This window comes from Bison bison, unplaced genomic scaffold (genome assembly GCF_000754665.1).
Source record: "Bison bison bison isolate TAMUID 2011002044 unplaced genomic scaffold, Bison_UMD1.0 scf7180017864451, whole genome shotgun sequence".
In the NCBI taxonomy this organism is placed as follows: Eukaryota; Metazoa; Chordata; class Mammalia; order Artiodactyla; family Bovidae; genus Bison; species Bison bison.
Genome location: NW_011495013.1, coordinates 2,397,661 through 2,414,835, shown reverse-complemented (window position 1 = coordinate 2,414,835; position 17,175 = coordinate 2,397,661). Strand labels below are relative to the sequence as shown.

Sequence of the window (17,175 nt, the reverse complement as noted above, 5' to 3'; positions counted from 1 at the left end):
TGGTATCTCAATCTAAACTGTGAGCATTGAAGTGCTTATTGTACTTATTTTTACTTTCATAAAAACAAGTGTTTGTTTCACAACTGATTTTGGAATTTCCTGTTTCTAAAAAGAAAACTTTGTTGCCAAGATAACAGGACATCTAATCTTTATTTTTCAGTGCACTTTCCAGTAAAAGTTAGGTAAAATGTTACAATCTCTAAAATTTCAGAATCCTTAAAAATATAGTGGTTACTCTAAAATAGTTATATTATTAATGTTATTTTAAATTTATTGGTTTCTTTTATTCTTAACACAAGTGGTTATATAGCTATCTGGTAAAGAAAGTAGATTGATTATATTCAAATCATCAAAAAGTATTTTACATGTTTTAAAATGTTTAATGTACTTTCATTTGAACTCATAACTGCAGTGAGTTCTGTGTTGATAATCATCTTTTTTTAGGGAAAGTACTATTAGTTTCCTTTTCTAGCATTTCTCTTTTGACTGAATATTTCTGGGAAATAAGTTTACATTTCCTTTTGGTGAGCACTTGACCAATAAATACTTAAGTTCCAAGAGTGTGTAAACAAATTAGAGTAAAATTTTATGACAAAAGATATTTTTTCTGTTTTTTTTCTTTATGATATTGATTTAGCCTTGTAGTTATTTCAAGGGTCTTGATTTTTAATAAGTCATTGGTTTGCTGTTTCAACATCAGAACTGCTAAGACTACCGTCATTTTGTTTCTTCATATACTTTACAATTTATCTGGGACAATTGTTTTATTTACATTATTAAAGAATAAGAATATAATTTACCTAGGGTTCAGACCTACACTGTTTTTGCTATTTGGGTTGGTTTTGCTGCTGTTATTTTGTTTGTTTGCTTTTAAGACATCTTTCAAGTTAGAAATGCTTTGCAAAAATTTGTTTTTCCTAGTTGAGATTCTACCTCAACTAATCTGTCTAAACTTCTATGTCCCTAATACCTCTAAACTTCATGTTTGGAATGAGTTTGAAATATTTGGTGGCACTTTCTCTTTTTAGTACCATTATGCAGTTCTTAATAGGGTTCACAACATCTTGAATATAAATAATGCTATTCCATCTTGAAGACTGTATTTGATAATATGAATATGTTATCAGCACAGTGTCCCTCTGCAACTTTCTAGATACATAATATGAAAAATTCTTATTATGCTAAAATTCTGGTTAATACAAATAAAATATAAAACTGTAAATGACCTTTTTTCTACCTTCCCTAATAGATGGTGGTGCTAATAATTTTGGACTGAATTTCTTGACGTTCATCATCCTTTTCAATAACCTCATTCCTATCAGCTTACTGGTGACATTAGAAGTGGTGAAATTTACCCAGGCATACTTCATAAATTGGGTAAATATGAATTACTATTGTTCTTCATTATGCTCAACATACATTTTTGTCTTTTCTTTCTTGATAGAATCTTTTGATCTTTCAGAAAAAATATCTTATTTATACCTTACTTTTTATTGACTACATTTCAAAATATTTATAAGCCTAATTATAATCTAACAATAACAAATTTCATTTGACGTGTGAAAATTATAACAGAATCCTCGTGTCAGAATCACACAAGTTTACAGACCAGACATGCTCGGGAAAAATAGGTCTGTGGTTGAGGAAACCCATAGGGTTTAAAGTTAAAACCTAGATTTTAGTTCTAATTCTGTAATACACTAGCTATATGAACTTTGCCAAGCTGCTTGACCTCTTTGAGACTTGTTTTCTTGGCCAGTCACATGGGAATAGTAAAACAAGCTTTACTTGCATCTCACAATATTTATATAGATCAAGGGACTCTTGTGACATAGCAGACAACATTATAAACAATTGAGCACTATAGAAATAATGTTGTTATTAACTTCTCACAGCAACCAGGTTGTCTATCATGTTTTAATTCATCTTTGTAGTTTATTTTTCCACACTATAAACAGTTTCAGCTGTGCTTGAATTTGTATTCTTAATTTTTTTTCTTAATATTCTAATCTTAGAGAAGTGTTCTAGACATCTGTTTCCTAAGTATTTTGTTTATAAAATGTTACTCTTCTTCAACTAAATTTCAGTTATTTTCACCAAAGTTAAAATTAATAAATTTATGTAAATTAAGTCTTTAAACATAATCTACCAGAAAGTATAATTTTTTATTTTGAGAAATTTTAGTATCTTTTGATTTTTCAATCATTTGAAAGTCTTTCAATATGAACAATATTAAGATTTTTAAAATATGCTACTTTTGCAACTGTTGATTGTCTTTCCATGGTGAATGATCCACTTCAACCTTTCATCTCCAATTCATTGGTAAAGATCAGTTTATTTATTTATTTATTTTTTGTCCGGCCCAGGCGGTACTTATTCCCCACACGTAGCTCCATGGTTCACTCCTGACACTCGTGGGCTGGCCTCCGATCAAAGATCAGTTTAATTTAGAAATCTGAAGTGAGTTGGAAGCATAGCTCAATTTGTTGCTGAAAAAATTATATAATAAAATTTGTATAAGTACAATAAAAACTTATTGAAGGTTTTCTACATATAGAAACAAGTAGCTCATTATGAAAATCAAATAACTAGTCACTTTTTTAAATTTGGATTTTCAAAAGTAATATTTGTTTCAAATAATTACATAATTTTAGTTTTGAATGAACCTAGAAGGCTTATGTTTTTCAACTGCTTTCTGATATACAGAGATTTTTCTGACATTCCTGACAGAATGTCTCTTACCAAGCAGCTTCTTCCTTGGGTGAAAATGAGATGAGTAACTGCCTTCCTTTTCTTCTGGTTCTTCCCAATCGATCTTTTATGAAAATGGCTAATCTCGTTTCCAGATGACAACCTTACAAAACATTTGAACTTGGCTACCATGCCTATTCTATCATCCCCACCCCCAACTAAATATTCTCTGTCTCCTTCCAGTTCTTCATTTGACATAATTTCCATCTCAACCCTGTTGTGGTCACCACTCTCTAAACATTGCCCATATTTGTTTACTATCCTTCTTTAAACGAGGTGCCTATTCCAGAACTGGTGTTGATTAGCCTGAAGTACAGATGCAGGGAAGATCAGATTTGGTCCTTTCATTTGACATATGAATCAGTAAACCCTGGCTTTGTCAGTAAAAACCCTGGCTTGCATATACTTTATTTTCAAGTGTATACAGTGTAAGAAGGAACTTGGTCAAGACAGTACAACAAAATGGAATTCCTTTGGTAATATTTTTCAGGGATTTGAAGTCTTAATTATTTGAGCAGTGTTTAGTTACTGTTATTTTAGCTCACATAAAGCATTGTGTCAGACACTAGAGGAGGCACCTTACCTCCATTATCTAATTTAATCCTTATAGTAGGTCACTTATCTAGGAAATGGTGGAATGATAGTAAGCCAAGATTGCCTGATTCCAGAGATGTGCTCTGACTTCAATCTGGTCTGTCCTTACTAAGAAATATGATACTCTGTATTGAGTATTTTTTAGGAAATAATGAAATGGTTAGAGATGGCAAGAGATGAGTGTTACATCCATAGCTCACCAGTTAAATAAAATTGTATTCAAATCTCTTATTATGAGTTGTATTTGATGATATCTCTCTTTTTTTTTCTTTTAAGGATCTTGACATGCACTATGAACCAACCGACACTGCTGCTATGGCTCGAACATCTAATCTGAATGAGGAACTTGGCCAGGTAAACTAAATTTCTTATTGATATGTTGAACTCGGAGTCAGATTTGGTGTAATTTCCGCTGTATGTGACAACTTTAGAATTGACAGCTCCTGATTTTCCATTTTTTGAATGATTGGCATAAATAAGTACATGTTAGTACCTAACTCTCAATTTTCATTTTTAGTGAATATTCTGTTCTCAGGATAAGGTATTTCACAGAGAGATGTCCTTTCGTATATAATCTGATTAGTATATAGAGTATTGGCTGCTTTTGAGTTATAAACTCCCAGTATTAAAATTGTACATAGCTTTTGATCAGAAAGGAAGGAGGTGGAGTGGGGGGGAGGAAGTTTATCAATGAAGTTGTACAAGTCAAACAGGAATTTCAAATTTATAATTCATACTATATTCACATCAGATCAGATCAGTCGCTCAGTCGTGTCCGACTCTTTGCAACCCCATGAATTGCAGCATGCCAGGCATCCCTGTCCATCACCAATTCCCGGAGTTCACTCAGATTCATGTCCATCGAGTCAGTGATGCCATCCAGCCATCTCATCCTCTGTCGTCCCCTTCTCCTCTTGCCCCCAATCCATCCCAGCATCAGAGTCTTTTCCAATGAGTCAACTCTTCGCATGAGGTGGCCAAAGTACTGGAGTTTCAGCTTTAGCATCATTCCTTCCAAAGAAATCCCGGGGCTGATCTCCTTTAGAATGGACTGGTTGGATCTCCTTGCAGTCCAAGGGACTCTCAAGAGTCTTCTCCAACACCACAGTTCAAAAGCATCAATTCTTCGGCGCTCAGCCTTCTTCACAGTCCAACTCTCACATCCATACACGATCGCAGGAAAAACCATAGCCTTGACTAGACGAACCTTTGTTGGCAAAGTAATGTCTCTGCTTTTGAATATGCTATCTAGGTTGGTCATAACTTTCCTTCCAAGGATAAATATATTTATAATTCATTTATATGTGTTAGCTAAGAAAGGATTCTACTCTTCTTATGCCATTGCCATTTGCTAAGTCTTAATCTTAAGGTAGCATTTAAACCAAAGCTGTTTTTTTTCCTTACCAATTCAGATGTTGTATGAAGTTATTTTTAATCAAGCAAGCCATCACCAATCCCATAATTGTTTTGTTGAGAAGTGTTGAAAGAGATTTTAGTCCTCGGAATCCCATGGACCGAGGAAGTTGGAGGGCTACAGTCCAGGGGGTCGCAGAGTCTAATAGAATTGAAGCAACTAATGCAGGCAAGCACATGTTAAGTAACAATAGAGGCACTTACTAGTGCAAATTCAGACTGTTAAGACAGATTCTGTATGGCTGTAGTTTCTCTGCTAGCTTGAGAGAATTTCATTTCATATATGATTCACTGCTAAAAATCTAGAAGAAATAGTTGAAAATATTCCTTGATGATGTGCAGAAAGTAGTCAGTTAATACCATTCAAGAATCCACCTACAGTGCTTGAGACCTGGGTTCGATCCTTGGATCGGGCAGATCCCCTGGAGGAGGACATGGCAACCCACTCCAGTGTTCTTGCCTGGAGAGTTTCATGGACAGAGGAACCTGGCAGGCTACATTCCATGGGATTGCAGAGCATGAGACATGACTGAGTGACTAAGCACAACACAGTACATTGTGACCCTGTGGTGTAACAAAATTGATTAAAAGAATAATAATGAAAGGGTGTTTTTTTTTTTTTTAAGCCCTTCAATAAAAGACTGGCTTAAAGAGATCTCTGAAATTTTAATGAGAAATTTTTAATTTTTTTAGGTGAAATATATATTTTCTGACAAAACTGGTACTTTGACATGCAATGTAATGCAGTTTAAGAAGTGCACCATAGCCGGAGTGGCTTACGGGTGAGTTTTTTCCCTTTAATCAGAGTTATGATGTACACATTTAATTAGTGTTAACAGTTTGGTACAACTGGGCGAGTTCTTTTTAGGAAAGGTGTTTTTTTCTTTTTAATCTAGAAAGCAGCTATTTTGACTTCAGCATACATGTACATTTTATGTTTTATAGCTTGGTATTGTTTTTCATTTGGAATTACTATGAGGTAGGCGCCCTACCCAATAATCTTTTAGTATTTAGAGCTGCCCTGCAGATCTCTATCTGGTAATAAGGTATAAATACACTCCCTCTCCACTGCCATAAACCTACCATGCGACCTGCCTGTGTTAAAGCACATTGTTTCTCTGAGAAAGTTAGCCCTTCGATTTCTTTTTATCACCTCTCCTCTTTGCAGTCATAGAATCTATCCTTTAGAATGTGCTTGTTGAGTACCCATTTTTATCTTACTTCTAGGTATGCTTGCCCAAACTTCAAAAGCCTCCTTTTTGAAATCCTTTATAGGGTAATGTGAGAAAATTAATTTCTACATCTCCTGAAAAGTCATGATCAAAGATGAAACATCCTTCTGGTTGATTGATCTTGGCCTTTTACCAAATTTCCCAGCGAAAGACTGGTATCTTAATCATGCAAGCAAGGACACTTGCTTTGGGGTTTTTCTGGCTTGTACCTACCCGTTCCCCACTCCTGCTCTGTCTCTAAGCAGTAAACTAGTATAAAAATAGTGTACTGAATTATGAAAATGCCCTTAGGTAAAAAGCATAAATAAATAACCACTTGGTAAAAAATTCTAAAAGTATGTGATTACTCCCCTACATGGTCTGTAAAGGGGAATAGATGGAGGCAGCTATCCCTGTTCTTTGGGTTAGTAGAAAGGATGACTGAAAGTGACTTCAAACTTTGTGGGTAAGTGAAGCTAAAAATACATTTGACTGAATGGCTATTTTACACTGTAAGGACAAGCTGCTAATTTAAGAAGCATGCTTACTATCTATTTCCAGGGCGGGATACCCTTTTGCATCTTCCCTCTTTATCTGAAAATCTCCCAGTTCCTTTAGACAAAAGAGACCTTCCTCTCTCCTCCCCCAGTTGCTTCAGGCCTCTTTGTTTTCCTGCTGGTACAGAAGAGGTGTGCCACACTCTCTGACATTTTGCACTTAAGTGTTTGACCCACAGTTATCCCTGATGAGAGAAGGAAGAGCCTATTGTGATTCTAGAGTTTGTTGTGTTACACTTGGTGACACATTTATGGTGATGTTTGTTTTTATGCACATTCTGCTGGCATTCATAAATGTTATTTTTAGAGGGTTCTGTTTTGGGAATTGACGTGCGTTTTTTACTTTGTTCAGTTGAATAAGCCAGTTCTTCAAATTAGTAATTATTGATTGTGAACCTGTCAGAACAGAGAACCAGAATAACAGCTAGGTGTTCTTTTGCATTTTACAAGGTTTTCTTATTCCTGGAACAAGTTCTTAAGCACTTATAGGCAGTAGTTCTAACGAACAATGTTCTTCATGCGTCTGTTGGTAATACTGTCATGAACACATGTATTATATATTATGATAGACTGGATTTGAGACTGGTAAATGTTAAAGAGAGGTAAGTATTGTCCTGATTTAGATTGTTTCCAATGAAACAAATTTCCTCTTGGGAAAATCCACATCTCTTAACATTGAGCTGCAGTTGCAAGACTTGAGTCATAGTCCTAACTTTGTCATTAATTCACTGTATTACCTTAGACAGTTCCATTCAAATATTCCGAACTCTTTAAAACGAGTATGGTGAGACCTCCATACTCCAAGATTCTTTTCAGATCTGAAATTCTGTGATGTTTAGAAATTTAAAAATAGTGATTCCTTTATTTGCAGTTTTTAACTGTGAAATAAAAATGGGTTTCTCTTTGGATAATGTATCATATTTTCAAGAATACCAAGAGCCTTGTTGAGTGAAACTTGTTAAACTACTTCCAGTAAATCATGTGTGTGCTATAGGATCCTTAACCCTGATTGAATTTTTTTTCCTTTTATTACTTTATGTTTATGGTACCTGCATAGAGATATAGATGTTCTGGAAGTTTCCAGTTCAGAAACCTCAGACTCTCACCCAATATGATAAATGTATACAATACTTAAAAGTCCAAAGGCTCCTTTTCTTTAAGAAACAATACTAGAAAACTTGTAAAGTTATTGACACCAGAAGTAATTGTCCCATCCCCTCCCCTAAGCATTTCTGATGGACAGTTGGGATGTCAGCATTGCAGAGAGTTGTTGATACATGAAAGCTTTAGAGAAACAGAGACTTTAGACTACTCAGTTGACTACAGTAGGAGAGACACACAGCTATTACTTAATTCTGTCAAACTCCACAGGAAAAAGAAATGACTGAGAACCACCTTTCTGTGTGCATTTCCTCTGGGCGCTCTTGGGTTAAAGGAACCATGACATGGTTATGCTGTCCCGTCTGCCCATGGAAGTGTGTTACATTGTTTAACATGGGGAGCTCTTATTAATACACGTGTATACTTTCACCTCCAGAAGAAGAAAACCTAGAGATTGTCCCCTCAGAATTTAGCAAAACAAAGGAAAATAACACATAGTTTTATATACTAACAAATGCCTTTGGGGTTATGATTTCAGAGCTGATGCTTCTTAAGCACTTTTTGAGAAAATAAAATCTCTTTCTACCTTAGAGTCCAAGATGAGTTCTGTTGGCTTTTATCAGTTTGAAAGACAAGACTTGAAGTCTCTTGATAGTATAATCTTTGCCTCGTTCAGTGCATTTTATAGATTTGTAGGAAGAAGATATTTAACACTTAAAATAAGGCTCCAAAATTTAGTCTTAGTAAGTTTTCCCTCATTTCTTTTAACTTTGGCCCTAAATTGGATTCATGATGGTCAATGAAATACGAGATTTGTACACACCTGGTACACACGTAGCAATGATGTTTGTTTTGTAAAGATTAACTTTGTCAGAAGTACCACCATGATTAAACTTGTTAGACTGTTTCATTAGATTTTAATTAAATGTAAATAAATTGTGATATCATATTTATAAATTTAACTTATTACAAACTAGAAATTCTGCTGTTAAACATTTACTAAAGCATAATTTCAACAAGTTACTTCTTATACTAATTCAGTTTTATCACAGTTACTTGAAAGCCAGAAATAGGTAATGAGGTTTTTATGTTCAGTGGGTAGAATTCTCAATACAGTGACTATTCTCAGCTACAGTCCTAAGTACTGTCTTTGTTGATAATTTAAAATCTTACTATTAGAATGAGCTGATGAACTGGGAAAAGTTTTTTGTTTTGTTTTGGTTTTTTAAGAGTCTGTAAAGGAAACTAATATTATATTTTCATATGGGCAAGTCATTTTAATCAGTATTAAAAACATTTCATTGACTTTTTCCCTTTAAGTGAATACCAAATGCTTCTAATTATAATCTTTATTTACATGTGAAAATAGCATGTGAGTAGTTTTACTTGACAATATTTTGTTTAGCAATGTTTGCTGAAAGAATCGGTGACTTCTTTAAGTCTGAGAGGAAATTCACCATGAGAAACCTCACAATTATCAAAATCGCCCCAAGGTCTATATTATAACCAATAAATGTATCTCACTTCTCACTGTGACTGGTGAATAAAGCTGGGTAAAAACCATTCATTTATTCTCATGCCTCAACAAGTGTTCATCTGTACAGTATGTACAGTACTTTGTTAGATGTTGGGGATTTAAGGATCAGTACTTTGTTAGATGTTGGGGATTTAAGGATCAGCCAAAGTTCACCTGGCTTCCACCCCCCTGAAGTTTATAGTCTAACTGGAGGTTAATGGATGTAATTAAATCATCATGCAGACAATTACAAAATCATAATGCAGTACAGTGGTCTATATGAGGCTGTGATTGGGGACAGGGTGGAGGGGTGTGATCTAATCACTAAGACCAGGCCCTGGGATGCTTAACACTGAGATCAAGAATGAGTTTAAGTACTTACCAAGCAGATGTAACAGCACTGACGTCCCATGGTAAATAACCAGACATAAGGTACATATCAGAGCTGCTAGAGCAGTGATCTTGAGGAAACTCATGCAGACAGAATAAAGTAACAGATGTATGGATCGCCCGCTGCTCATCTCATTCAAAATAGCCCTGAACATCTGCCAAGGTTGAACCACACCCGGGGAGTGCAGCCCTGAGCCTTGAGCTCTGAGGCTCCAGCCCCTCCCCAGTAGGAGATCCAGGGCTGCTGAACACCACCAGGGCAACTTGGCAGAACCTTAGTGCCGTGCTTTTGCTTGGGTAGCATCTGACCCTCCCCTCCTGTAGTTCAGGGACTCATCTAAGCCTTGAAGTTGATGAGAAGTGATTGCCTAGAGCACTGGGCTGCAGCTAGTTTTCACAGAGCTTGGCAGGAGGCCATGGCTCTTTCTGGGCTCACTGAGGGCTCATTTAGTCCTTCCCCTCAAGCATCTGAAAACATCCTTTGGTAGAAAAGAGGACAGTGAGTAAGGAGACTGCCCCCATTGTGATTGGAGTGAAGGTGGTGGGTGGAGCCTGCACCGGAGACAGCTGATGCTTTGGAGGTACCTTAGAGTGATGAGGTCCGTGCATGGCCAGTTTGGTGGAAGGGTAAGAAATAGGGGCCACTTAGGAAGTGAGAGGATTTTCCCCAGTTTTCAGTGAACATTGTATATTTATCAAAAACAGTGATGTTATACTGAACTCTGCATCTTTAAACTCTACCTACATCTAATAAATTTAATTTAAAGGAAAACTATTGAATGACCTTGTATAATGAAAGAAACAAGAGATAAGGAAATCAGTTTTAGCTGCTGAGAGAGGAGATTTTAAGTGTTCTCACCATAAAAAAAAGAAATGGTAATTAGGTGATGGATGGGAGTGTTAACTAAAACTATGATATGCAGGAGATGTAAGAGATGCAGGTTCAATCCCTGGGTCGAGAAGATCTGCTGGAGGAGGGCATGGCAACCAACTCCAATATTCTTGCCTGGAAAATCTGATGGACGGAGGAACCTGGTGGGTTACAGTCCATAGGGCCACAAAGAGTCAGACACAACTGAAGCAGCTTAGCACACAGGCACATGATGGTAATCACTTTGCAATCTATATTAGTATCAAATCACACTGTATACCTTACACTTGCACAGTGTTGTATGTCTCAAGGCAGCGAGAAAAAAATCTAAACAATAAAAAGAAAATTTTAGTGAATAAATATATAAATAAGTAAAATAAAATCTGCTGTGTCATGTATTACAGACCCCTCTGTCACATCACTGGTTGGTTGAATTGAAAGCTTATACCTAGATCTGGTGCTCCAGTGAGCTAATGGATGAAAATGAAGTATTGATGAATGTTTTCTTTTGGATGTAATAAATTGTTTAACGGATGAGTTATGGTTTAAGTGAACATTTTTTAGTATCTTTTAAAATGCTTATCTTTCACGCTGTGGTGCTCTTTAGCTGTAGCAGTGTGATTAACCTTTACTTTACTATACCTGTGTAAAGAGCCACCCCTGCATGGCAGTCAAATTTGTTTCTGAAGTGCACTTGGTAGATTTTATCAGTGTGATAGTTTGTTCTTAATAACATGCTTTTTTTTATTAAAGCACTTTATTCTCATTATGCATTGTGTGATGAATTTTCCATTGGCTATAGCCTGTATTTAAACTCTAAGTTTAATATTTTCTACTGAATACTGATTTCTGTGCATAAAGTTGGGAAATTTCATGGTGAAGAGGCAAGTTGGCTATTTGAGGAAAGAACAACTTTGTAAATCTGCCTAGTTACCATAAATTATACTTTCTATACTAACTGCCATTCTTTCCAAATCAGCTAAAAGTTTATTTCCTTAACTGACCCATCTCTCAGTACTTCCCTTATTCATGCTTTTGTGTTTCCAGCCTTTCTTTGATTATTTTCTCCTTTCTTTGTGTCCCTCCTCTTGCTTTCTGAAGCCATGTCCCTGAACCTGAGGATTATGGCTGCTCTCCTGATGAATGGTAAGCAGCATGGATCTTTCTGTCTCATTGATCCATTTAAAAGGTTTGCATTTTATTGTGTTGTTAGATGCATTTTGCTACTTTGAAAAAAATTACTCATCAGGCAGGATGACAATGCTGTAAAATAGTTCTTAAAATCTGCTGAGTAAAAACAAATCTGTTGAATAGCCCTGATGTCCTGTTGAATAACCTTTAATCATTTTATGAACATTTAGTTCAAAGTTTAGGCTTGCTGGTTTTATGGAGCTATGTATCTATAATAAAGTCTATAACAATCAACTTAGAGTCCCTGGGCTGTGAACTACCTAAGATTTCAGGGACAGCTCCATAAATTTTATTTATTTTTTTTTTAGCTCAGCACTGCCACCTTCTGCCACTGTTTGCATACTCTACAGAGCTACAGAAAAATGCTACTGAAACATAACCACACACTGTAAATTTCCTTTACATTTATTTTCATTAATTTGCTAAATCTGTTTGGAGGCTATAACATAAACATTTTTTAATGAAATATCTGGAACAAATGTTGGAAAATTATGCTACCAATAACTAGGGTTAACAGGAATATAATTAATTTTAGAATTATTGAATAGCATTTTATAAGCTTAATTTCAGTACATATTGGGTTTTTGTCTTACTTTAAAATCCTCACCATGGTTTACATTTTCATTTAGAATGACATGAGTTTATTTCAGTAATTCATTGCAATCTGGTGGCAAATGAAATTTCAGAAAGCAGATTTCTTTAATGCTGGTAATTGTAAAAAGTAGTATGGCTTTATATGTGATTACATTTCTGTTTTCAGATGACACAGGGTATTTTATGATTAAGCCTTATTTTTCAACTTGGATTTTATTTCAATAAAGTGGAGATTTGGTAACAATTTGCAATAAGCCTCACACTACCTACAGTTAATGACAGAGGCAGCTGTTTGGTTCATGTGATAACTGATGATTCATTACACTTAAGCTCATTGCTTGGAGTGTCATGCATTTCAACACCTATCCACAACTGAATAATTTTCAGTGTCTTTTAAATGTGCCAAAACATCTTACTGTTGGTAGATAATTCAAGTGTAATGATGTAGATATTCTCTTCTACTTAATCTTTTGAGAATGTAGTTAAAATTTTGATTATATCTTTTTATTTGTTGCCTTTCAATAGAATTGAATATATATTTTTATTTTTAGAATATATGTTTTTTCTAAGATAAATCACTTTTTCTTGAGACGGAAATTACCTTCACCTTATTCTTATTAAGATTGGATGAAAATGTTAACAGTTGTTTATCTGGGTCATTTAAAATATTCTACTTTCAGTAGAGGTTGTTTCATGATTTTTGTCACTATTGGGAAGAGACATTATTTTATCTATTTAAGTTTTTTATGTAAAACACCCTTTCTGGAAACTTGATATTCTAAACTGGGTAATTCCAAATTTTAAAATGTCATGTTTTTCATAGATTTTTGTATAGTTCCACTTGCAGTTCTGTATAAACTTAGATATTAATGATATCTTAAGAAATAAACCCTAGGGAAGGTTTTTGCCAACTGTTTAATAAAGTAAGCTTTATTTTAAATATCTACTTGGATTTCCTCATCTATCAAATGGTTAGCTATAAGCAGCAAAGATGAAGGAACAGCTACTACTTGAACTTTAGTTGTGTCCTGGGTCCTGAGCAGTTGTCAAGGATGCAGACTTCGATTCTGATCTCTCAGATTCACATCCTGATCCTAATGGGTCCTCATCGGGTAGAATGTAGACATCATAGGGAGATTGCAAAGATTAAATGAATTCTGTTTTTAAAGTGCTTAAAAGAGTATCTGAGTGTTAGCTCTAATGTCCCTCACTTAATCCTCAAGACATATTTGAGGAGTTGTAATTGACATGAGCCTTCTAAAGCTGGTGAAATTTAGGCAGAGAAGCCAATAAGTAACTTCCCTCAAAGTATACAACCAGTAAACATGGGAGAAAAAGTTAAAACTTTGCTCAACCTGGATATTAAGTAGGTGGTGGTTATATCACTTCCAATAGACTTTAAAGAGCTTCAGAAATATCTGCATTTAGAGAAAAGATATCCTTACTATTTGTTATTTCACTTTTTCTTTCTCGTTTTGTTAAGGTAGCAAGAGCAAGTATAGTTTAACTGATTGATGAGAAGTTAGCCTGGAGGGGGACACAACTTGGCCCAATCCTAAATCTGGCATTTGCCAGATCTGATCCACTTGATTTCATATTGCCAGAGAAACCAAGATTGAAAGTGTGGGCCTGACTGAGTGTATGCTTCAGGAACCTGGCTATATCTTCATGCTGCTGGTCCTCAGGGGTAAACTGGAGAGTACAGCTGACTATAAATCCAAAGGTTTTTTGGTGATTCTTACTGTCAGCAGCTTCACCTTTCAATGTGAAGTTCACTGACTCCATAGATAAAATCTGTGACCTGTACCGTGTATTTCACTATCATTCTTCAACCATATTTGCCACAAAAATACCAAGTTAAAAAACACTTATTATTTAACACATAAGTGTATGTAGATTTTTAGAGTTGGACACAACTCAGCAACTAAACAACAGAAATATGTAGATTATTTACATTTAGTCAAATTTGATGGCCAACTATTACAGTGACAGTTTCAAAAACACTTTCTTGACATTAAAAATAATTGGATAATGGCTGTAACTCTACTTGCTTAAATCTATTAATATAGTTTACAGAGATGAAATCATTTCCCAACCAGTAGCCACTGCTTCCAGAACTGGGATGGTTTTCTTGTTATTGCCAAGTACCATCAGCTGACATATAACCTTGAAGGTTAATTCATTTCTATTAAAATCTACCATTCTTTAGACAGTATCAATGTTTGGAGGATTGCACAAAAATATTAGCTTATTATAAGCATCTGTGTAGCCCTAAGATATGATTATATTCCAAAGCTATATATTTTGTTACATTTTTTTCTTTTTCTGATTTTTTTTGTGGAAATCTCAAGCATAAATAATAGTAGGAAACAGATGTACTCATTCACTCACTTCAGTAATATGTACTCAAAGCCAATTTCAGTTCATCTGTATTTTCCCCCACTATTACTTTGAGGAAACTCCCAAAGTATTCCGTGCTCACTCATTTTACTGTGGTTTTTAGTATTAGCACAGTATCACTGGATGGTACCATTTTCTGGTCTTCTTTTCTCATTTCATTTTGGTCTGTATTTATGTATGAAATGAGCGGTATTTATTTATTCTGCTGCCATCACTGGGCTCACTAAAACATTCTTACAGGTATGACTGAATAGTAACGAAACCTAACACATCCAGATTAGCTAGTCTTCAGAGTAGTCACTTTGACAAGTAATTTATTTATTCCAGTCAAGCGACCATTTCACAGAATGTTATTGGAACTCCTCTTTTGTAATTGCCCTCAGAAATACTTTAGAACCACACAGAAAAGCAGACCACATTGATCAAAACTAGTGTCTAAGAAAAAAACATTATTATTGAACTCAACCACTTGTTTATATTCTTGGACTTGACCTGATGCTGAACAACAATTTCATTTTTTAAAATTAAATCACCCTTTTAGGAATTTTGATTTGGAACAGTAGCACTATTCAAAGCCAGAAGGTACAGATCCATTCAGAAAACAGTGTTTTCAGCCACACTGCCTTTGTCTTCCCATGTATGCATGTGTGTAGTGTCTGTGTGTATATAATGTATACATTGAGTTTGTATGTAGAATGTATGTTTCAGCTCATAGTTGGATTTTGTTCTGGTTTTTAATCTTCAATTTAAATTTGATTTAAGTTCATAATGCAGTAACACATCTCTTCCCTATCTCTGACCCTCCATTTCCCCACCTGAAGGCAGTCAGTGTAACCCATTTCAGGTTTATTTCTCCAGATCTATTCTACTGTGTATGCATATATTTTCTTTCTCATTTTTACCAAAAGTGAAACATATTGTACACACTTTGGTACCAGCTTTTCATTTGACAATACACCTTTGAGATTTGTCCATATTCCGTGGACAGCCTCCTATTTTTTGTATAGTGTTCCATTATTATTATATGGATGTACCACAGTCTTTTTAAGCAGCCGCCCTGGTAAAACTTTGGGTTAGTTCTAACCTTTTGCTGTTAAAAATGTGCTGCAAAGAATGAGTTTGTACATACAGAGTTTTGCACCGGACTGTAAGTACAGAATAGACTGAAATTCCAGAAACTGGAATTTCTGGATCTCAAAGGATTATATTGATTTTAAATTTTGTTAGATATTGCCAATATCAGGGTCTTCCTGATAGCTCAGTTGGTAAAGGATCTGCCTGCAATGAAGGAGACTCCGGTTTGATTCCTGGGTCAGGAAGATCAGCTAGAGAAGGGATAGGCTACCCACCCCAGTATCCTTGGGCTTCCCTTGTGGCTCAGCTGGTAAGGAATCCGCCTTCAATGTGGGAGACCTGGGTTCAACCCCTAGGTTCGGCAGTTTCCCCCTGGAGAAGGGAACGGCTACCCACTCCAGTATTCTGGCCTGGAGAATTCCATGGGACAAAGAGTCAGACACAACTGAGCGACTTTCTCTTTCATTGCCAATATTCCTTTTTAGAAATTGTACCAATTTTCATTCTCATCAATGATGAATGGTTTAACTGTTTTTCCAAGGTTATAGCAGCAGAGTTGTCAAGCTATTTCTGCCACATTGATAGATTTAAATCTCATTCAGATTTAAATTCCCTCATCATGCAGTAAGATTGAATATATATTTAAAACCACTTCTATTTCTTCCTTTGTGAACTGTGTGTTTATATCCTCTGCTCATTGTTCTATTGCATTGTTGATCTTTTTAGTGTTAGCTTCTATAAGCCCTTTTTATTCTGAGTGAATTAATGTTTCATCTTGAATAAAGTAACCATTTTATGTGTTGGAAACAGTTTTCTTCCCAGTTTGTCATTTGGCTTTTGACTTGCTTGTAATAGTATTTGCTATGCAGAAGTATTTTAGCTTTATGCAGACCGTGTTTTCTATTTGTTTTCTGAATACTAGGCCTTTCTACTCCTAAATTGTTTTTTAACTTAAATAAAAATTGTTATTTATCTCTTCATTTGACATGATCTCTTAGTCCACACTGTCATGTATGAAATTAACTGATTCAGTTCAGTTCAGTTGCTCAGTCATGGCCGACCCTTTTCGACCCCATGGACTGCACGCAGCACGCCAGGCCTCCCTGTCTATCACCAACACCCGAAGTTTACTCAGATTCGTGTCTATTGAGTTGGTGATGTCATCCAACCATCTCATGCTCTGTCATCTCCTTCTCTTCCTGCTTTCAATCTTTCCCAGCATCAGGGTCTTTTCAAATGAGTCAGCTCTTTGCATCAGGTGGCCAAAGTATTGGAGTTTCAGCTTCAGCCATCAGTCCTTCTAATGAATATTCAGGAATGATTTCCTTTAGGATGGACTGCATGGATCTCCTTGCAGTCTGAGGGATTCTCAAGAGTCTTCTCCAGCACCACAGTTCAAAAGCATCAATTCTTCGGCACTCAGCTTTCTTTATAGTCCAACTCTCACATCCATACGTGACTACTGGAAAAACCATAGCCTTGACTAGACGGACCTTTGTTGACAAAGTAATG

At 35.6% G+C, this 17,175-nt stretch overlaps 1 protein-coding gene across 1 annotated transcript in view; it reads left to right on the top strand.

Annotated features, from left to right (window-relative positions):
• Positions 1 to 17,175, top strand: part of ATP8A1 (ATPase, aminophospholipid transporter (APLT), class I, type 8A, member 1) — a 208,377-nt gene that overhangs the window by 43,017 nt on the left and 148,185 nt on the right. Inside the window, exons 12-16 of the mRNA XM_010858921.1 lie at positions 1 to 19; positions 1,250 to 1,377; positions 3,622 to 3,699; positions 5,452 to 5,540; positions 11,506 to 11,550. The exon at positions 1 to 19 is cut by the window's left edge and continues 3 nt beyond it. Coding sequence (XP_010857223.1) covers positions 1 to 19; positions 1,250 to 1,377; positions 3,622 to 3,699; positions 5,452 to 5,540; positions 11,506 to 11,550 — 359 coding nt within the window. The remainder of the gene's footprint in view (positions 20 to 1,249; positions 1,378 to 3,621; positions 3,700 to 5,451; positions 5,541 to 11,505; positions 11,551 to 17,175) is intronic.